This window comes from Argopecten irradians, chromosome 2 (genome assembly GCF_041381155.1).
Source record: "Argopecten irradians isolate NY chromosome 2, Ai_NY, whole genome shotgun sequence".
Classification (NCBI taxonomy): domain Eukaryota; kingdom Metazoa; phylum Mollusca; class Bivalvia; order Pectinida; family Pectinidae; genus Argopecten; species Argopecten irradians.
In genome coordinates this window covers 61845400-61868455 of record NC_091135.1, presented here as the reverse complement: position 1 = coordinate 61868455, position 23056 = coordinate 61845400, and the positions used below count along the sequence as shown (strand labels likewise).

The 23056-nt window shown below is 34.1% G+C and overlaps 1 protein-coding gene across 1 annotated transcript; it reads right to left on the bottom strand.

The window, feature by feature from the left end:
* Positions 1-5254: 5254 nt before the first annotated feature.
* On the bottom strand, positions 5255-15061 carry LOC138316769 (transmembrane protein 91-like). Its single transcript, XM_069258425.1, has 6 exons — positions 14995-15061; positions 14663-14779; positions 14309-14368; positions 13522-13595; positions 6206-6304; positions 5255-5983 (listed from the first exon to the last, which is right to left on the bottom strand). The coding sequence occupies exons 1-6, from the start codon at positions 15059-15061 to the stop codon at positions 5843-5845; spliced, it is 558 nt and encodes a 185-aa protein (XP_069114526.1). The 3' UTR covers positions 5255-5842.
* Positions 15062-23056: the final 7995 nt, after the last annotated feature.

Genomic DNA, 23056 nt, shown 5'->3' with positions numbered 1-23056 from the left:
AAACTTCACTTTATGAAGAAAAGTTGGTTACAATGTGTTGCTTCCAAGACAAATTGCGTTGTTGTTACCCTGCTAAAGTATATGTTAGGAATATTGCAATCATCATACCATGGCTTTAATACATGTATATAGTAACATGCTGAGATTGAGGGTAGGTATGGGAGTGTAACATTGTATTTCTCATAATCTCGAATCTAATAATGATAAAAAAGAATGTATCATTGACATTTATTGTTCAACTAAATGTGGAAATATTTTTGCAAAGAAAGGTAGTTGAATTATTGCCTTGTAACATGTATCTACAGTAATATATACATATTACAAGATGTTATATATAGATTATCATTAATCATATTAGATTTCAGTTTTTAGATTGTGTAGGAAAACTTTTTTCCTATACATTGCGATATCGAATAAAATGTTGTTTGAACTATGATACATGGACAGTCCCCCATCACCATCACCATTGTATAAGTTTGTCCCTTAGTTTGTTTGCTTTATAAATTAACGTCCTGTTAACAGCCGCTGTCGTGTAAGGACGGCCTCTCACTCATACGGCATGCAGCGTGTTTGAAATATGTGTGTGTTTTGGGGGACAGCGGTTTATATCCGTGTTCTGTCTTCTTGTACAGTGGAACTCTTGCCCTTATCAAATGCTATATCAATGAAACATGCTGCCGAACGAACACCAAGCAACACACCCCATTCCGGTCACATTTTACTGCCAACGAGCAAAGCAGTCGTCCCACTCCCTTTATGCCGAGAAAAGAAAATGATGTGTTTCGGCCAGGAGACAGAACCCAGTGCCTTCCTTAAAAGGGTGAGCTTTCAACTGAAGGCTAAAATTGAGGCAGTGTCAAGGAAGACGATAGGAAGAAGAAAGAAGAAGTTAAGCGAATAGAAACGATAACATCCTAAATTTAGTCGCCTTTTACGATCATGCAATAAGGGGCAGCAGGTACAATTCTACAGTGTGTAACGCCCTACCTGAAAGGTTTTTGGCAATTTTTGTCTGATGTAAATGTATACACGAGTAGGCTGCTGGTGTATTGCGACACCAAGTAAAATGTATCTTAACCACAAAGATCTAACTAAATTGATATAACATCTATATTGACTATTAGGTATTTTTTCAATATTTTACAACGTTGTAATGCATAGATGTGAAAAAAGGTTTAAGTTTCATTCAGATGGGGAAATTGGAGATTTGAACCTCCATTGTATCCCCTCGTTACTTAAATTTGTCTACGAACCTTAATATCATATCATGACCACAAAACTTGAAAGTGTATATAAATAAAAAGACGTTGATATTGGTGACAGCACCGCCTTTATACTTCATAATGTGAAACACAATCAACTGCTTTGTACAAAGCTGGTGTGTGAAGTATGTAAAATATTCAGCTTATGACACTGTAAACAACTTAAAGGAGAAACGGTATATACATTTTTTTTTAAATAGATAAAGCCTAAGTAAACAGGATACAGGTTCTTATTTGATATTGAAATATTGGTTGATACAATATTAACACTTCTAAAATGTTTATCATAAAAATATAAGTGCGCTACATGTGTATAATAAGTTGATAATATCACATGTGTTTCGAGAATGGACATTTAATGTGTATTGTACTATTACTATGATGTCTATGCTTTGCTGTTCTTGGTTTCGTCATTTTGCTATTGTTATTCAGTTAGAACTGGTATCGGATATAACTATATACATAATGGATAACCTTGTATTCTATAGAAATCGAGATTTTGTTAATAGTCAGGTAGATTTTACATTCTGTTTTGAATGTGTATTCATGTAAACTAAGGACTCGGGCATTGTGACAGATACATGTACAGGATACAGCACGTGAATGTTCATACTTCTGATGTTAGAATCAATACACATTATATATATATGATCTACCAATTTCATTATTCATTTACTATTGTGCTTTGAATTGTATCTTCTTTCCAAAACCATTTTCGTTCCAAAATATTTTTAATATATTTGCTCTGCATGTAATCAGCTTTATATTTTTCTTTATCTATTTGTTGCATAATTATTATTTATATGAAATTGATGTAATCTTATAAAACTATTATGTCAGCGTTTTATCATACATGTTTTACTAGCGGCACTTGATTTTATCATTCTTTCTGCATTTGAAAGTATTTCATAAATATGTATTCTGTGTTTTTCAATGCACGCGACATTCTACGGATGGAGTGGTATTACTACCTCCTCATGAAAGCAACGTTATTTAGCGAAGGGGAGGAAACTCCAACAACTTGTAATATTTGAGCTGAAAAGAGATACATGTATCCATACAGACATCATGACAGCTGCGATACCTTTCAAACAGTAAAAACACAGATTGATATAATTTATCTTTGATCGGCAGATTACTATTATAAAGTAAATGACGGCATATGTAATATAACATTTTGAACTTAAGACGCTTAAATATGATTATTTTGATAACTTTATTTTTCTTTTTATCGATAGATCATAGAAGTTACTTTTAAACATTTATTCATGTTCTATTACGTATAAATTAATGTTCTTTTACGTAGATAAAAATAAAAATTATCGTGGCATATTATTTTATGTACATTCATTGGTGTTGTGTTCAACGAACGATAACTCTTACAACTTCAAGCAATTTTACCATGTACCTGCTGCCCCTATTGCAAGATCGTGAAAGGCAACTAAATTTAAGATTTTCTTTTTTTCTAATTTACTTTCTTCTTCCTAACGTATCCCTTGACAGCGCCTTACGTTTGGCCATCAGTTGAACACTCGCCGGTGTGAGGTAGGCTCTAGGTTCTGTCCCCTGGCCGAGACACACACTATGGTCTATAACAGTGGTAGTTTACGAGAGAGTGATGACAGCTTCGTCCATTGTCAGTTTAATGTGACCGGGTAGGTGCATTGCTTGGTGTCTTTGGCGGCATGCTTCAATAATATAGCACTATAACAAGAGGCCCATGGGCCTTAACGGTCATCTGACTATTAGTACAATACAACATAATCGTTTAAAGATTTTAGCCTATTTGACCACTGTGACCTTGATTGAAGGTCAAGGTAATTCATTTGAACAAACTTGGTAGTCCTTCATCCCAGCATGCTACATGCCCAATATCAGTACCCTGGGCCTTCTGGTTCTTAAGAAGAATTCATTTAAAGATTTTAGCCTATTTGACCCCTGTGATCTTGAATGAAGATCAAGGTCATTCATTTGGACAAACTTGGTAGCCCTTCATCCCAGCATGCCACAGGCCTAATATCAGGTCTCTAGGCCTCATAGTTATTCACAAGAATTTGTTTAAATGATTTTAGCCTATTTGACCCCTGTGACCTTGACTGAAGGTCAAGGTCATTTATTTGAACAAACTTGGTAGCCCTTCATCCCAGCATCCTACAGGGCAAATATCAGTTCCCTGGGCCTTCTGGTTCTTGAGAAGAAGTTGTTTAAAGATTTTAGCCTTTTTGACCCCTGTGACCTTGATTGAAGGTTAAGGTCATTCATTTGAACAAACTTGGTAGCCCTTCATCCAAGCATGTCACAGGCCCAATATCAGTACCCTGGGCCTTCTGGTTCTTGAGAAGAAGTTGTTTAAAGATTTTAGCCTTTTTGACCCTCGTGACCTTGAATGAAGGTCAAGGTCATTTATTTGAACAAATTTGGTAGCCCTTCATCCCAGCATGCCACAGGCCTAATATCAGGTCTCTAGGCCTCTTAGTTATTCACAAGAAGTTGTTTAAAGGATTTTAGCCTATTTGACCCTCGTGACCTTGAATGAAGGTCAAGGTCATTTATTCGAACAAACTTGGTAGCCCTTCATCCCAGCATCCTACAGGGCAAATATCAGTACCCTGGGCCTTCTGGTTCTTGAGAAGAAGTCGTTTAAAGATTTTAGCCTTTTTGACCCCTGTGACCTTGAATGAAGGTCAAGGTCATTCATTTGAACAAACTTGGTAGCCCTCCATCCCAGCAACCTACACGCCAAATATGAGTACCCTGGGCCTTCTGGTTCTTGAGAAGAAGTCGTTTGAATAAAAAGTTTACGCACGGCGCACGGCGGACGGCGGACGGCGGACGGCGCACGGCGCATGGCGCACGACGACGGACGGTGCATGATGACAATAGGTCATCCTGACCCTTCGGGTCAGATGACCTAAAAAGGGAAACACCAGAAGGCACAAAACGAAAATACCGCAGTCTCCCAAAATACGCATCGCGCACTTCATACACACAGCACACCATATACATAGTAGGCCGTCCTTACATGACCCTTGCTATTAAAATAACGTTAATCTATTCAAACAAACAAATATGTAAAAGGTTGATACCAAATTGTTACACTTACTTCATGCATGGTGGCGAATGAGAGCGGTGAGCAAGATAAACGTAAGCCGCTGGAGTGAATGAAGACACGTGTGTAATTGGTTCGGTGACTGTTTGTTAAAATTATACAGCTAATGTTCCTCTTTATCGAGTAAACTAGCCTGAGTTCTTTATATAAATGTAAACTCTATATCGACCGTTCGGACATGACTTTTAGTGGTAATAATATTAACTACTACTTCATGATTGTTTTGAAATTAAATGTAAAATTATGTGATATATATATATTAACATTTTTAAATGTATAAAACCTGTAAACGAATATTAATATTTATTTTATTTAAGAATCCCCCCACCACCACCCCGCTGAAAGTAACTTTTTTGAATGGATGTGTAAACAATGATTGTATCTGTAAGTAATGTGAAAGTGGTGGAAGTGCATATTTGAAATAATCAATTTAAATATGTTATGGAAGTCATTCTGTGAAAGGAAAAACATTGTTATTTACATGCATATATTGAATAAATTTATTTATTTATTTATTTATTTATTTTGGAAAAAAAGGTTGATACCTTGAAGCATGACGAATTGTGCTTTACGTTCTGCTAAGGATAGGTGTAAATATGTGGAAAATTTTTAAGCGAAGTCTTAGTGTGAATCTATGGCTAGGTATAAGTGTAAGGTTATGGATAATTGTAGGATGAAGTCTAATTGTAAGGATAAGTTTGTAAGATTATGGCTACGTGTAGGGTTCAGGTTAAGTGTTTAGCAATATTATTATTATAATTATTGATACAAGTATCACCGTCTAAGGTATGACGCCTATAGAATTGAATAACTAATTAGAGGAATGGTCCGTTGTGTAGAAATATGCTATGGAACCACGAATGTAACAACAGCGAATCCTGCTTTAGATAATATAGTTACCATTTTCTTATCGGAAAACCAGGGATATTAACATCCCCCCAATACTTTGAAAGCTCTATTTTGTATGTTATATATAGCACAATACATTTTTGTTCATACAAATTATCCATGGTGCGGTCAAAGGGAAGGAACTCTAAAATTACAGGAGAAACCCAACCAACTGGAATACCTTTTAACAAAATCAATTCAAATGACTCATTTTGTTACTAAATTGAACCATATTCCTGAAATGCTAAATGTATTCTGAGTTAGTTTAATTGAAAATTGACGGTATAAGTAAAAGTTAAGCATTGTACATTACCGTGTTTTGGGTCGTATGCAAATCCCATCAATGGATTAAATGTCTTTTTTAGATAATCTCCTATTCTTCATTGTTACTTTGATTCATCTTTTTCAATGAAGAATTGCTTAATGCACGCTTAATACTTATGTTGATATTAATAATTCGCTACCAACATGGGGTCGCTAAGTAACTCGTTATGTGTTGGCGGATCCGTTGGAATTGTAGGGACTGCATAAAACGATCGATTAATACTCTTTTCGTTGTAGTTGGTAGATATCAGTTGATACATCAAAAGCCAAGTCCGAACCTGAGCAGACAATAGATGATTATGAAGATTCCCAGTACCATGTTTACGATGTTAATTCTCAGGGCACACAGTGAGCTGGCCTTGGCGTTGGTCAGGTCGCCCTTATAGGCTGCTTTACGGGACTGAAACACAGGTAATATAATTAATAAAAAGCTAATTGATATATCGGCTATACGTTTATTTATCGAAGGTGGACAATCCATAAAAGACTATTATTTAATTTTTACCTTGGTGTTTCTCAAGTATCAAGGTTTTTGCCATTATGTAAACAATTCCATATATATGTTTGCTTTCAAATGAAATCTGGGCAAAGGAACTTGTGTTGTATTGAGGTAAGAACTCACATCATACGAAGACAGTATTGCACAAACCCCGAGGGACCACACACAACACAGACAGCTACATATTGACCATCCAAGGTAGTCATTCGGAACGACAGGAGGCTGTAACACAACGTTATCGTAAAATAACATGGCAAAATCTTTGCCCAGATACGGCATATATCACTTTAACGATAGAATTATTTTTTTTAAATACACCTTTAATAAAACTTTACGTTCAGTTTGATTACTCAGTCTCTTAGCAGAAATCAAAATTAAGGAGTTCAATTTGTTCTTTTCCGGTACACAATTCTAACATAAACGCTTTCGGCCAACGTTCTTTATTCATTTTTTTGTATTTTTTTTTTCTTCAAATTTTGTAACACATTTGACATGACAAATAGATTAACCTCTATTCTTCACATACACACACCTTATGCTATCAAACATGCACAGACAGAGAAGAAAAACACACCAGAAAAGAAAAACAAAGAGAAAGGAGAGAGAGAGAGAGAGAGAGAAAATAAGAAAGAGAAAGGGGAGGGGTAGACAGAGAAATTATATCGGCAAAAAAAATTGGAGTTGGAGGAATGTAGACCGAAAATAAAAGACTGTTTATTGAAACCAAAATAAATGAAAAAGACATCAAGTAGAGCTGTAAAACAATCTAAAAGATTTTGTACTTATTTACACTCCCATAGAATATGAGTTATTGTTTCATTTTAGAATTAATTAAAATACAATCAGGAGAAACAGAAAGATGTACTTTAAAAGGAAAAGTATTTGTTGTTAAGATATGGTGATTTATTCTGACCTGAAACCATTGTAACTTTGTTTTTAGTAATATGGAATAAAATTTTGTAAATTTGGTACAAAGTTGCATCATCAAGATGAAAGTCTTTGTTACACTTAACATTACCAGAACACAAGGCACAGATTCGTAATGTATTAATATATTATAAAAATCTTTAGTTCCTTTTCTTCAGAAAAAAAAAATCAACGTTAACTGGTACAACTGAAGTTTTATTGAGGAATTATAGCCGATGCTAAGAACTTTTTAACAGCTAATATAATACTATGATAATGTAGGAAGTTGGTTAGTAGTACTGTCTCTTAATAGGTCATTCATTGTAATAACGCTTTTTTTCAAAAAGATTTTTATCATAAATGAACTTCTTACCAACATTTATATTTTCATTAAACCAAGTAACAATTTTCAGAATAGATACCTGTGTAGTGGTGTTCTTATCAGTCATCTTGATCAGTGTATTCCATGCTTTAAAACATCAATCCCAAATTTATTCCTGGCACATTTGTAAATATTCATTTCCACCATTAATTTAAATATCTACATTAACCAAACTCTTAAAAACAATTTGCCATTTAGTTGTAGTTTGAAAACATATTCGAATCCAACCAAGTTTTAAAGAACACAAGTAAGCTTTCAAATAAATCATTTTCAGGTCACCATTTTAAAAAAATCTTTAATAATTACATCCCTTTTAAAAAAAAAATTATAATGTTTTTCCATTTTTTGCATATAATTCAATTTTGCTTGTTACGAGCATTTTCATTGGCTTAACAATTTACTTTATCAGCCCATAAAGGAAAAAATGGCGTCGCCGTTTGTAACGTCGCTTCTGATTGGCTGAGATGACGGCGTAATAATTTCATAGACAAAAGAGTCCCAAAATGAATTTTAAATGTTGAAGAGATTATCTTTAGTAAATTGAATTATAAGGATTAATTTGAATAGATTTTTTATGTTATGGAGATATAACACAAAAATCTGAGTGTACTCTCATCATAAACCGCTTCGCGGTTTATTTAGAGTACACTCAGATTTTTGTGTTATATCTCCATAACATAAAAAATCTATTCAAGTTAATCCTTAAATAACGCATTTACAAATACATGGGACATCAACATAAACTTGACATGACATATACATTACATTTCTATCAGAAAGAAAAAAAAACACATACTCGTAAGAAACATAAAATAGCAGGCTGAGTTAGATGAATTTGAAAATTACTATATTTGATAAATTAGTTTTGTCGGCTATTAATCTTACAGGAAAAAAATATATACTTGTATGTGTATTTTGATTGATTTATGAACTTTTAACTTAATCAACCTTGATGATCCATAAAAATTCAAAAATAGTGGTATTCAATTTTGAGATAAATAATTCATCAGGATTTGGCAATACCATAAACAAACGATTAAATTCTGAAATAAGTAAAGATTTATTTATCTGAATTCGTCCTATTGGAGTAAATGATCTTCTTTTCCAAGGTTTTGTTAAATATTTCAGTATTATCATTTTTTTTTCAAAGTTCACCTTTGGCATTTCATGCAAGTTAACATGGACGTCAATACATATTAGAGTAAATTACTGCCAGTCCAAATTACATTTGTTTTAGAGACATTCATTTTTAACCAGATATTCTTTTATAAAAATTAAGTTCAGTAATAGATTCTTTCAGTGATTGTTCTTAACCATCAAGAGCGAGAGAAAAATCATCTGCATATTGTGACAGAAGAATAGGATATTATTATTAATTTCAATTACTTTGATACTACTATTGTGTCTTAATCTTAAAGCCAAAATTTTAGCACAAAGGATAAAAATGTAAGGTGCAATAGGGTCCCCCTGCCGACAGCCTCCGTGTACCTTAAAAAGTGTCCACCCTGATTAATTGTTGGACTATTCAACATTACTATGAAAATCTTTTACCCAATTTATAATATCTGAGCCAAAACCAAAAATATTACAGACCTTTTCAATGAAATTCCAAGACACTGAATCAAAACTTTCTCAAAATCAATTAACAAAAGCATTCCAGGAATATTTTTTCTCCCGTGAATTGCATTAAATCATAAATCAACCTTGTGCTTTCCCCACTAAAACGTCCCGATCTTTATATATAATCTTATCTAATACAGTTTTTACTCTACGAGTTATTGTACATGAAGCAATTTTATAAACAAAAGTGACCAGAGTGAAAAGGTCTCCAGTTTTTTTATGAAATGTCTTGATTTATCTCCCTTAGGTACACAGGTTTTAATTCCACGCCGTTGGGAAATAGAAAATTCACCATCATAAAACCCAGAATTGGTTGATCTACTAGTAACAACAAAGTTTACCTAAAAATTACCAAAATTTTTTTTTTAAATTCAACAGTAAAATCATCAATACAAGGATTTTTGTTATTTTTCATATTTTTCAAAGTTACCCTTGCTAAATTAATATACCTTCCAATTTTTCAGAGTTATGTCTATTAATTTTGCAGACATCACAATCTTTAAATACATCATTCAAATCAATATCTTCCAAATCACAATTAAATCAGGGCTATAGAGATTTCTATAAAAAAAATGAACCTCATACAGAATTTTTCTTGCTGTGTTATAACCTTTCCAATTTCGGTATTATTTCAGAAGTGAAGTTCCTATTTTCTAAGTTAAAAAAATATATGTGGGTTTTTCGCCTTCCTCAATCCATTTAGCTTTGTACTTACATGTAATAAATTGCCTCCCTTGGCACCGCCGCACTTTTGGCCTTGAATTGAGCGTTCGCCCCTATGAGGAAGGTTCTGGGTTCTGTCCCCTGGCCGAGACACACCAAAGTCTATAAAAATGGTAGTTTCTGCTCGTGCTTAGCGCTCAGAATACAGGGAGTGGGACGACTGGTTCGCCCGTTGTCAGTATAATGTAACCGGGTGGGGTGTGTTGCTTGGTGTCTTCGGCGGCAAGCTTCGGTGATATAGCACTATAAAAAGGGCAACAAATCCACTATACACGAAGACATAACGTGAAGATACCACAGTCTCCCAAAACATGCACCCAGCACAACATGCATGCAACACACCGCATACATGGGAGGCCGTCCTTACATGACCATAGCTGTTAATAGGACGTTAATTAATCAAACAAACAAACAAACAAAGACAGTTCAAATTTTCTCATAAACTATTATCTATAGTATAACCTTTTCGTGCCTTAAAAGCTGTTAGTTTTAGAGATACACTAGGGAAAGAGTTATCTGACCTTTAGTCAGGCTCAATATTTGACTTAACTACACTGGAGAGAAGATTATCTGAAATGAGCAAAAAGTTAAGACGAATCTGTTTAATTGGATTACTCTCATGCTCCCTATAAATAACAATAAGTGCAAAAATATCTATAATTTCCAATAATTTATCTCTGGCTTTAGAATTATTAATTTTCTTTGGGACCATACAAGCTGATAAGTGTGACTTTGTGAGTTTCTAATTGAATTTCAATTGCTGAAAAATTACCATCAGGCTCTCCCCCTTGTTTCACTTTGATAACTTTGAAATTAAAATTGTTCCGAAACAAAATGGCCACATCCCTGGAATTGGATTTAAAGGAATTAAAGAAACACTGAAAACCCTTTTCATTTATAATAACATTTTCATTTTCTTTTGTGAAATGTGTCCTGTAAACATATTATATTAGTTTTCAAACCTCTGAAATATGAGAAAATATCTTTGCGTTTTAGTTTTTCACCTAAAGAAAGACAATTTGCCGATATAATAGAAATATTATTATCTGTCATATTGAAGTGCGAAAATATATGTGCCGACTCGAAAAGAAAGGAAAGGAGCACAACGGAAAGATGTGTAGAAAGAGAGAATATTAAGAAAAATAAACATATGGTCAAGATACTCGTGAACACTGTCAACCAGCACACTTACCCTCTAAGACATACCAATACAGTAATACAGTAATAACAATAAATATAAACATGCACGAATCTGCAATAGTCTTATATCGGAAGTGAATTACATGAGTATAAATGACAAAGCCAAATCCTATCTCAAAATCCGGAATCATATCAATAAACTCATATATCAATGCATTATAAAATGAAGCAACACATACATTATCTTAGTTTTCTCTTACCAAAAATCACTCTTAATCATGACACTACCACGAAAAACAAAGAATTAACACACAGGAAAAAATCCTGGTGGCACGATAGTGCCTTGTCACTTTACCGAAATATCAAAAAGCACATTGTCATAGAAATTGGAGTCATTCATCAGGTAATCCTCTGTGAGTGGGGTGTCAAACAACAGTTTTCTCTTTTACCATCGGTAAGAATAGCAAAGAGTTTCCCACCAGTGCTATAGGTGTTCTTCACGCATGAAAGTTTGTAGGCAATATGGAGTATCCTCTGATTGGCTCTGGTTTCTTCAGTTTGGAGCGGGCTTTGATCACTTCCATCTTCTTACGTCGACGAACAAACTTAACGATAGTGTCCATAGGTTTGTCACTTTTGAAATGTCCAAGTTTGTGGGCAATGTCGATGTCATCTTTCCTTATCTGAACGTCCAGTTTCTCATTTACAAATTAAACAACTTTAGAAACACATTCCTCAATAGATTCAGTATCTGTAGGATCATCTAGTCCATTAAACCTAATAGCATTATGCGACCATGCTGTTCCAGGTCGTTTGGGCTGCCTCAGAGATTTTTTTGACATTCTGCAGGTCACAGACCTGATCCTCAAGGGATATGACAACTGTTTGTAATTTCTCATTTTCAGTCTCTAAGTCAAATATCTTTCCATTTAATTCCTCAATCAACTGCTGGTTTTCTCTTTTGATGTCTTCTTTCAGCTTTCTATTCCTGTCTTCAGGATTTTGTTTAATGACCACACTTTCAAGCAAACGTGATATATAATTCTGTCTATCCTCAATATATTTTTCGGCATATCCCAATGATTGAAGACCGGATTTCTGTCCAATAAATCTTCTTTGCCGTGCAGGATTCATGATGAATATATAACACTGGCAGTATGGTATAATACAGTATAGCGAGTACAGTGGGTACAGTCCAGGTAAATCCCAGGTAAGTGTGGTTAACAGTGTTCACGTGATGGGTGTCAGTCCATTGTTAGAAAATAACGTTCTTTAATTTTATAAAAATCAAAAGAGAGGCATTAAACAGAGAATAAATATTTCGTTATGTGACGTGTGCATTTTGAAAAACAAAAACCGTATTGGTAAAACTGTACCAATGATATCCGTAAGCTTTAAATGGAATAATAAGTATTCTAAATATTATTTCAGTCCAAAGTGTTTGAACTATCTGATCCACATAATATCGTTGTTGTTCATTACAATTTTCGTAAAAATACGAAATTTTGCCAAGTTGAACTTAAATTAGAGTTAATGGTCAAGGAAAGTTTGGCAGAATTAGTTTTTATGGAAAAGAGATGTGTTGTTGTTTTTTAAACTAATTTGCACTTGCCTAATCAACCAAAATGTCCGGATCATAGCTTCCGCCTCGTATCAACGTATCACATAACATGCATTTAATATGAATATGTCTTTCAAACAGACGAATATAAGAAAAGTTTCAAAAGAATTATGAATAAAATGCTGAATTTTAAACTCATAACGGATCGGATAATGAGAACATGTATACGTTTTGGTAGTATATATAAGACTGAAAATTATCATGAAGGGTTGGTCACTGCTGTTTGATATATAGAAGACTGAATATTACCATGGAGGGTTGATCACTGCTGTTTGATATATATAAGACTGTGAATATTACCATTGAGGGTTGGTCACTGCTGTTTGATATATAGAAGACTGTGAATATTACCATGGAGTGTTGGTCACTGCTGTTTGATATATATAAGACTGTGAATATTACCACGGAGGGTTGGTCACTGCTGTTTGATATATATAAGATTGAATATTATCATGAAGGGTTGGTCACTGCTGTTTGATATATATAAGACTGAATATTAGCACGGAGGGTTGGTCACTGCTAAGACTGTGAATATTACCATGGAGGGTTGGTCACTGCTAAGACTGTGAATATTACCATGGAGGGTTGGTTACTGCTGTTTGATATATATAAGACTGTGAATATTACCATTGAGGGTTGGTCACTGCTAAGACTATGAATATTACCATGGAGGGTTAGTCACTGCTGTTTGATATATATATAATACTGTGAATATTACCATGGAGGGTTGGTCACTGCTGTTTGATATATATAAGACTGTGAATATCACCATGGAGGGTTGGTCACTGCTAAGACTGTGAATATTACCATGGAGGGTTGGTCACTGCTGTTTGATATATATAAGACTGTGAATATTACCATGGAGGGTTGGTCACTGCTAAGACTGTGAATATTACCATTGAGAGTTGGTCACTGCTGTTTGATATATATAAGACTGAATATTACCATGGAGGGTTGGTCACTGCTGTTTGATATATATAAGACTGTGAATATTACCATGGAGGGTTGGTCACTGCTGTTTGATATATATAAGACTGTGAATATTACCATGGAGGGTTGGTCACTGCTGTTTGGCTGCTGTACCACCACACTCGTCGGGGAAGACTGTCCAGGACTTGTATCTATTGGCAAAGAAAAATTGTGCAATAAACAGTATTGTCTTGAAAATTGAGAAAAATGAGTATTGATTATATATTTCACCAACTCTATAGTATCGTATTTCAAAGGTATATTATTATCATTTGGATTTATACAATAACTCAACTTATAATATACTTCTATGATCAATATATGTTAAACATGTTCCAAACAAAACAAAACGGGATGTTGATTAAAAATATTAAAAATAATGATATTGTTTTTATACAATGATTTTACGACATTATGTAAATAACAACATCCTTGATATTTTTGCAATAGTTTTCACTACAGTTGACACAGACACAATGATATAACGTTAACTACTGAAGTCCACTAATCATGGACAACTCTCATACCAAGATTAATGCCCCAAACGGACCAGATTAATTTGAAGATTAAAATAGGTTGTCAGTTGAAAGGTTTACTTTAACTTCTTTGTCTGAAGTTTTTATGTCGCCTTTAAAGCATCATTCATTCCATACATGTAATATAAATATTGAAAATATCAATTTGATATGAAATTAGAAAATATCAGGAAAAACACACTTACGTGGTTTATACTATGTAATAGTCCTTGATGTTACAGTCACTAAATAGACGATCACATTTGTTTCCGAAAGTATAGCATATTCAATATCAGTCATATTTTCAATCTTTGATAAGAGAAACCCTCAAATTGATTATATACACCAACCTTGAGCTTCAAATGGTGGAGGTGCATCATCGGCAATATATGGTGGCGGTCTTGGTCCATCTAAAGCATTAGAAAATGCATATTATTCGTACAGCTGCCTCTGATGGAATATATATACTAACGATATAATGTTATACACATGTTAGATATTTAACACAATAAAGCTTAATGTTGAAACATCAGTTAGTTGTTAATTACTGCTGATATCCTTGAAAAAATATTTTAAAGGGTCGAGGAAATTTTGAAATAAATCTTTATGCTAGAAAGGTTAGAGCGAGGAAAACATGCCAGGTTATTTGATAATTCCAAAAAGTGTTAACGGGATATTATTCGTCTAAAATCACTAATAAGCACCTATTGGTAATGGTGACGTCACTTCCGGAGGTGGTGCCGGAGGAACTCCCCATGTGTATTGTGCATTTCCTTCGTCCGTTGGTGGAAAATATGGCGGCGGACTTTCACTGACATATGCTGAAAATTACAAATAACAAGGGGTGGTGATGATAAAGAAACTAGAACTGTAAGATAAACACAATCCGCAGTCGAATTAAAAGACGGTCCCTGTGTGAAATTCGTTTTGTGTGTCAATTTACGTGTTTTGTAGTGTAAAGGCAAAAATTCAGGCTTTGGCTCAAAGTAATACATTATTATCTTTAATATTGTATATCACCTGAATATCAGCCTACCTGGTCGTGGTATAGATGGAGAACTAGGACAGAACTCCTCGTCGGTAAACTGCTGGTAGTCTGTCATGGCTGAAAATACCAAATACCCAGATTATAAGAAATAAAACTTGCATACAAACAGGCGACAGCATAGCAAGCTAGAATGCAATCATAGAAATGGTTTACATTAGCTAAAAGCTTGTTACCAAATCCCTATTGATTCACTGAAGTATGGTACTGTCATTCTACTAATTTAACTTCAATAAAAGAAATATTGTTTAAACTAATAATTCTGCTATTGCTTGCAACGAATATAATTTAAAAAAATATATACACATATTACGTGATTTTTTTGTGCACTTGTAGACAAAAACACATTACTTTTTTCGCACAATATTCAATTTCCATTAGAAAAATAAAACGAAAAGTTAAGTATAAATGTTGGATTATACATACCTGTTTAGAGTTGTTTATAGCTGGTTTTTGTTTTGTAATTCTCTTCACATTAACCATCTGAACGAATACAGACTTGTGAAGCATCCTAATCATAAGAACTAAATAATATGGCGTTGTCATCAATGCACGCATTCTCTACTAATTAGCGTGATAGTCTAATCATGCTTTATATGATAATAGGATTCACATAATGAAGTAAGGAATGCCCTTGTATCACGGGCGCTTCTTTGTTTACATGCAAAATATGACATTGAATTATCGCTACAGAGTTATGATAGGCTAAATATAACTAGACCGATAATTGCGTTAGTACTGGTCATTGTCCTTAGAGGCCGAACTAAAAGTTTTGTTCTTCTATGCAAACGGTGGTTCTGGATTAATATTTGATTCTGTTATGATTCTCAATATTTCAATATGTTCTACCATTATTCCTGGAATCATATCTTGTTCAATACTCAACACATCGTAGTTTTTTACGTATACAACGTTAGAGTTTTCTCACATCAAGTATCGATAAAAAGCACTACAATAAAACAGGAATGTATATGATAGCGCTGAAAAAAAAACAAAGTAAAAATGAAAATGATAGGAACAAATGAGGAAACGTCATAGAGGTCTACATAAAATCATCAAAACGACTTGACATTCGGAAGTAAGCCCCGTCCACCGCTAAGCTGATTAGCTTGACGGGTCTCTTCAGGTCGGCATAATCGTAAAAGGCGACCAAATTTAGGATCTTATCCTTTCTCTTCTTCCTATCTTACTTTCGTGTTTATAATATCTCCCCTGATACCGCCTCATTTTTGGCAATAGGCTGAGAGCTTGCACCTCTTAGAGTAGACTGGCTACCAGTCTGTAGAACATTGAAAACAAAATCACTAAAATTTGGCTTGATTATTTTTGTCTGTGCTACATGTCTGATTATAAGTTTCAAACTAGGAGATAATCCAGTAAAGAACTCTACTAAGAAAGTCTAATCAACAACTAAGGGTCTGGTGGCCAGTCTACCCTTAGAGGTGGCCGTACAGGTAGGGCATTAGAATTGTACCTGCTGTCCCTATTGCATGATCGTAAAAGTCGACTAAATTTAGGGTTATCCTTACTGAAGCAAGCCACCAGTGACACCACACAGCACATCCTATCCGGTCATAATATACTGACAACGGACACACCTTTCGCCCTACTCCATTACTGTTCATCGTAAAGCAGGAGTAGAAACTACCACCATTATAGAATATGGTGTGTCTAGACCAGGGGACAGAAACCAGAGCCTACCTTACAGGGGCGAGCACTCAACCGAAGGCTAAAAGTGAGGCGGCGTCATGGAGGCATTAGAAAGAAGAGAGTAAGTTAGGAAGAAGATAAAGGTAAAATGATAAATTAAGTCGCCTTTTATGATTATGTAATAGGGACAGCAGGTACCATTCTAACGAACAATCTAGGTTTTACTAAGTTTATTTCAAAAACAATTGGATGATTGGTGAATTTGTATTCTGTGATATAATGAAGGCTTTTGAAAGGGTATGGCATACAGGCCTCCTACCTAAATTAGAATCATATGATATCAAAGGTAAAATTCTTTCTTGGTTTAAAAACTATTTATCTGAGTGAGAAAACTGAAGGTCATTTCTCAAACTATAACATTGTAACATTGCTGGAATCCCTCGGGGATGTATTCTCTGACCATTCTTGTTTCTCTTATATATAAATGACATAACAGACCAAGTTAATAACAACATCAAACTCTTTGCTGATGACACATCATTATATGAAATATAGGTAATAAAAGAAATTAATTATCCACCTATTGACTTTCTAAATGAACCATTAGCAAATAAAAGATGGCATAATCACCTTGGTCTAACCTTCAGTGAAGACGGAAAGTGGTCCGAACATATACAACATATTTATGATAAAACATACAAAAGAATCAATATCATGTGAAATCTTAAACCTCATTTGATAGAAAATCTTAATTATGATGTATACAATTTATACAGTGCGAAACCTTAGCCGAAAGGCGACAAAAAAGACACTATCTCTCATGTATAAAATATTATAAAAAAAACTCTGATTCACCACCATATTTAAATATATTATAAATCCATACAAAAAATAACAACATAAACTAGAAATTGTCACCGGGACAATTTGACGGGCTTTTCACCTAAAAGCTACTCCGTTCAAGGTCATTCATAACACACTTGGTAGCGCTTAGTTTCAACGTACCAAAAGTCCAATACCAGGCCGTAGGCCTTTCAGAACTTTACAATAAGTCATTTGAAGATTTTAGGATTGTTAGCCCGAGTGCCCTTTGATATAGGTCAAGGTCAATCACATTAAAAAACTTGGTAGACATCGATATCAGCATGCTTCATGCTTAAAATTAGGTCTCTATGCCTTCTAGAAATTGACAAGAAGATTTTTTAATGATTTTGTCGAAAAATTGCATTTTTGAACTTTGTCCCTTATTTCCAACCGGAAGTTGACGTTTTACAGAAAAGTGGTTGTTAAATTAATTGTTTCATTTTTGATTCTTCATAACATATCCAAAAATGAAAGGAATTGGCTGTGTGGTTAACCGGCTACGGCTGTCTCAATGAGCTGAATTTTCACAGGATTATTTTCATAACTCTACAATCAAATGCACTCTGTGACCTTGGATGATGGTCAAGCTCGTTTATTTTTTTCAAATCCGGTAGTCAACTACCTAAGCTTACTTCATGCAAAACATGAAGCCTCTATACCATGTAGAACTTGACAAGAAGATTTTTTCGTGATTTTCACCGAAAACGGCGATTTTGCACTATGAGTCAATAAACAACCGGAAGTTGACATTTTAGAGAAAAATGTACAATTACAAAGTTTCTCAGTATGCTATTCTACACAACATATAAAAAACTGAAAGAAATTGGCTCAGTGGTTAACGAGTTATGGCTGTCTAGGTTAAACCGGAAGTGACGTCATTGCGGCCATATTTGAATTTGAATCAACACCATATTAACAAGAATTAGTCACGGTAATCAGTTGAAGATCTTGTGTGAGTTTGGGCTTGATTGGTCTGGTGGAATCAGAGGAGATGTTTAAAATATAATTGTCGAAATTTGCAAAAAAAATCTTAGTTAAATATTAATTACGTCATAAAAAATTAATTAGTGGACCAATCTGATTTTTGAAGACATCCAAACCTTCAAAATGACATCCGGAGTCGATGTATTGAAAAAAGTTGGAGAAAAAATGAATAATAAAAAAAAATCTAAAAATAGTCACTTTTGGTAAACTTCGACCTCATAGCGAGCTTTTTAACGAGACATATTTTGTGGAAACATGTCATGGGTAAAAGTTAGATATGTTCATTCCCTACAATAACATACCTTCAGATTTGAAAAAGCTTGCATACTTTTTGAGTTATAGCATTTTTTGTGTTTTAAGGTTTTACGTCATGGCGGCCATTTTGGATTTTTTGACCTACTTAATTTTGTTCATGGATCACCTTCAGATGTTTGGTTTAAACATACTGAAATCATTTTTATCCTATGTCTTACCGTTTGACCGATAGAGCGTTCACAAAACTGGAAGAAGAATAATAATAATAAGAACTAGAAATTGTCACCGGGACAATTTGACGGGCTTTTCACCTTAAAAGCTACTCCGTTCAAGGTCATTCATAAAACACTTGGCAGTGCTTATGAGTTTCAACATACCAAAAGTCCAATACCAGGTCTTAGGCCTTTCAGAACTCTACAATAATTCATTTGAAGATTTTAGGATTGTTAGCCCGAGTGCGCTTTGATATAGGTCAAGGTCAATCACATTAACAAACTTGGTGTCAGCATGCTTCATTTAATGTCAGTATGTTTCATGCTTAATATTTGTCTCTAGGCCTTCTAGAAATTGATAAGAAGATTTTTTATTGATTTTGTCGAAAAATTGCATTTTTGAACTTTGTCCCTTATTTCCTACCGGAAGTTGACGTTTTACAGAAAAGTTGTAACAAAATGAATTGTTTCATTTTTGATTCTACATATAACATATCCAAAAATGAAAGTAATTGGCTTTGTGGTTAACGAGCTACGGCTGTCTCAATGAGCTGAATTTTCACAGGATTATTTTCATAACTCTACAATCACACGCACTTTGTGACCTTGGATGAAGGTCAAGCTCGTTTATTTTTTCAAACCCGATAGTCAACTACCTAAGCTTACTTCATGCAAAACATGAAGCCTCTATACTATGTAGATCTTGAGAAGAAGATTTTTTCGTGATTTTCACCGAAAACGGCGATTTTGCACTATGAGTCAATAAACAACCGAAAGTTGACATTTTAGAGAAAAATGTACAATTACAAAGTTTCTCAGTATGCTATTCTTCACAACACATATAAAAAACTGAAAGAGAATTGCTCAGTGGTTAACGAGTTGTGGCTGTCTAGGTTGAACCGGAAGTGACGTCATTGCGGCCATATTTGAATTTGAATTAACACCATATTGACAAGAATTAGTCACGGTAATCAGTTGAAGATCTTGTGTAGTTTGGGCTTGATCGGACTGGTGGAATCAGAGGAGATGTTTAAAATATAATTATCGAAATTTGCAAAAAAAATCTTAGTTAAATATTAATTACGTCATAAAAAATTAATTAGTGGACCAATTTGATTTTTGAAGACATCCAAACCTTCAAAATGACATCCGGAATCGATGTATTGAAAAAAATTGGAGAAAAAATGAATAATAAAAAAAAATCTAAAAATAGTCACTTTTGGTAAACTTCGACCTAATAGCGAGCTTTTTAATGAGACATATTTTGTGGAAACATGTCATGGGTAAAAGTTAGATATGTTCATTCCCTACAATAAAATACCTTCAGATTTGAAAAAGCTTTCATACTTTTTGAGTTATAGCAGATTTTTGTGTTTTTAGGTTTTACGTCATGGCGGCCATTTTAGATTTTTTGACCTACTTAATTTTGTTCATGGAACACCTTCAGATGTTTGGTTTAAATATACTGAAATCATTTTTATCTATGTCTTACCGTTTGACCGATAGAGCGTTCACAAAAACAGGAAGAAGAATAATAATAATAAGAATAATAATAAGAATAAGAAACTTAACGAAAACAATAGGTCTTTTCACAAATAGTGAAAAGCCCTAATAACTAGAAATTGTCACCGGGACAATTTGACGGGCTTTTCACCTAAAAGCTACTTCGTTCAAGGTCATTTATAAAACACTTGGTAGCGCTTAGTTTCAACGTACCAAAAGTCCAATACCAGTTCTTAGGCCTTTCAGAACTTTACATTAAGTCATTTGAAGATTTTAGGATTGTTAGCCCGAGTGCCCTTTGATATAGGTCAAGGTCAATCACATTAACAAACTTGGTAGGCATTTATGTCAGCATGCTTCATGCTTAATATTAGGTCTCTAGGCCTTCTAGAAATTGAGAAGAAAATTTTTTTAATCATTTTGTCGAAAAATAAAATTAGGTCTCTATGCCTTCTAGAAATTGACAAGAAGATTTTTTAATGATTTTGTCGAAAAATTGCATTTTTGAACTTTGTCCCTTATTTCCAACCGGAAGTTGACGTTTTACAGAAAAGTGGTTGTTTAATTAATTGTTTCATTTTTGATTCTTCATAACATATCCAAAAATGAAAGGAATTGGCTGTGTGGTTAACCGGCTACGGCTGTCTCAATGAGCTGAATTTTCACAGGATTATTTTCATAACTCTACAATCAAACGCACTCTGTGACCTTGGATGATGGTCAAGCTCGTTTATTTTTTTCAAATCCGGTAGTCAACTACCTAAGCTTACTTCATGCAAAACATGAAGCCTCTATACCATGTAGAACTTGACAAGAAGATTTTTTCGTGATTTTCACCGAAAACGGCGATTTTGCACTATGAGTCAATAAACAACCGGAAGTTGACATTTTAGAGAAAAATGTACAATTACAAAGTTTCTCAGTATGCTATTCTACACAACATATAAAAAACTGAAAGAAATTGGCTCAGTGGTTAACGAGTTATGGCTGTCTAGGTTAAACCGGAAGTGACGTCATTTGCGGCCATATTTGAATTTGAATCAACACCATATTAACAAGAATTAGTCACGGTAATCAGTTGAAGATCTTGTGTGAGTTTGGGCTTGATTGGTCTGGTGGAATCAGAGGAGATGTTTAAAATATAATTGTCGAAATTTGCAAAAAAAATCTTAGTTAAATATTAATTACGTCATAAAAAATTAATTAGTGGACCAATTTGATTTTTTGAAGACATCCAAACCTTCAAAATGACATCCGGAGTCGATGTATTGAAAAAAGTTGGAGAAAAAACGAATAATAATAAAAAAAAATCTTAAAATAGTCACTTTTGTAAACTTCGACCTCATAGCGAGCTTTTTAACGAGACATATTTTGTGGAAACATGTCATGGGTAAAAGTTTAGATATGTTCATTCCCTACAATAACATACCTTCAAATTTGAAAAAGCTTGCATACTTTTTGAGTTATAGCATTTTTTGTGTTTTAAGGTTTTACGTCATGGCGGCCATTTTGGATGTTTTGACCTACTTAATTTTGTTCATGGATCACCTTCAGATGTTTGGTTTAAACATACTGAAAATCATTTTTATCCTATGTCTTACCGTTTGACCGATAGAGCGTTCACAAAACTGGAAGAAGAATAATAATAATAATAAGAATAATAGGAAATTGGGCACCTTGAATCCGGTGGACAATTTGACGGGCTTTTAACTCCAATAGCTACTCCTTCAAGGTGTTTTACAACATCACTTTGGTACCGCCATAGTTTCAACGTACCAAAAGTCCAATACCAGGTCGTAAGGCCTCTTCAAAACTTTACAATAAGTCATTTGCAGATTATAGTATTGTTTGCCCTATTGCCCTTTTGATATAGGCACAAGGGTCAAATACATTAACAAACGTGGTTGGCATATTATGTCAGCCTGCTCCATGCTTAATATGTAGTTCTCTTCGGCCTTCTAGAAATTGAGGATAGGAAGATTTTTTTTAATGATTATGTCGATCAAACTGCGATTTTTGAAACTTTGTTCCTTAATTCCAACCGGAGGATGAGCCGTTTACAAGAAAGTTGTAATTAAATAGAATTGTTTCACATTTTCGATCTTACATAAACACTATTCCAAAAATATGTGAAAGTAATTGGCTTTGTGGTTAAACTAGCTAATGTCTGTCTCAATGTGTTGACAGTTTTCACGAGGGATCCATTTTCATAGCTCAACAATCACCGTACTTTCTGTACCTTGAATGAAGGTCAAGCTCGTTTTATTTTTTTCAAACCCGATAGGTTCAACTACCTAAGCTTACTTCAAGCAAAACATGAAGTCTCTGTTACAATGATAGGAACTTGAGAAGAAAGATTTTTTCAGTGATTATCAACCGAAAACAGCAGATTTGCACTAAGATTCAATAAATCAACCGGTAAGTTGACATTTTAGAGAAAAATGTACAATAATCAAATGTTTCTCAGTATTCTTATCAACTAACAAATTCAAAAAATTGAAATATAATTGGGCTTAGTAATTAACGAATCTAACGCTTCACAATGAGCTATATTTTTTCACAGATATATATATTCGATAACCTCT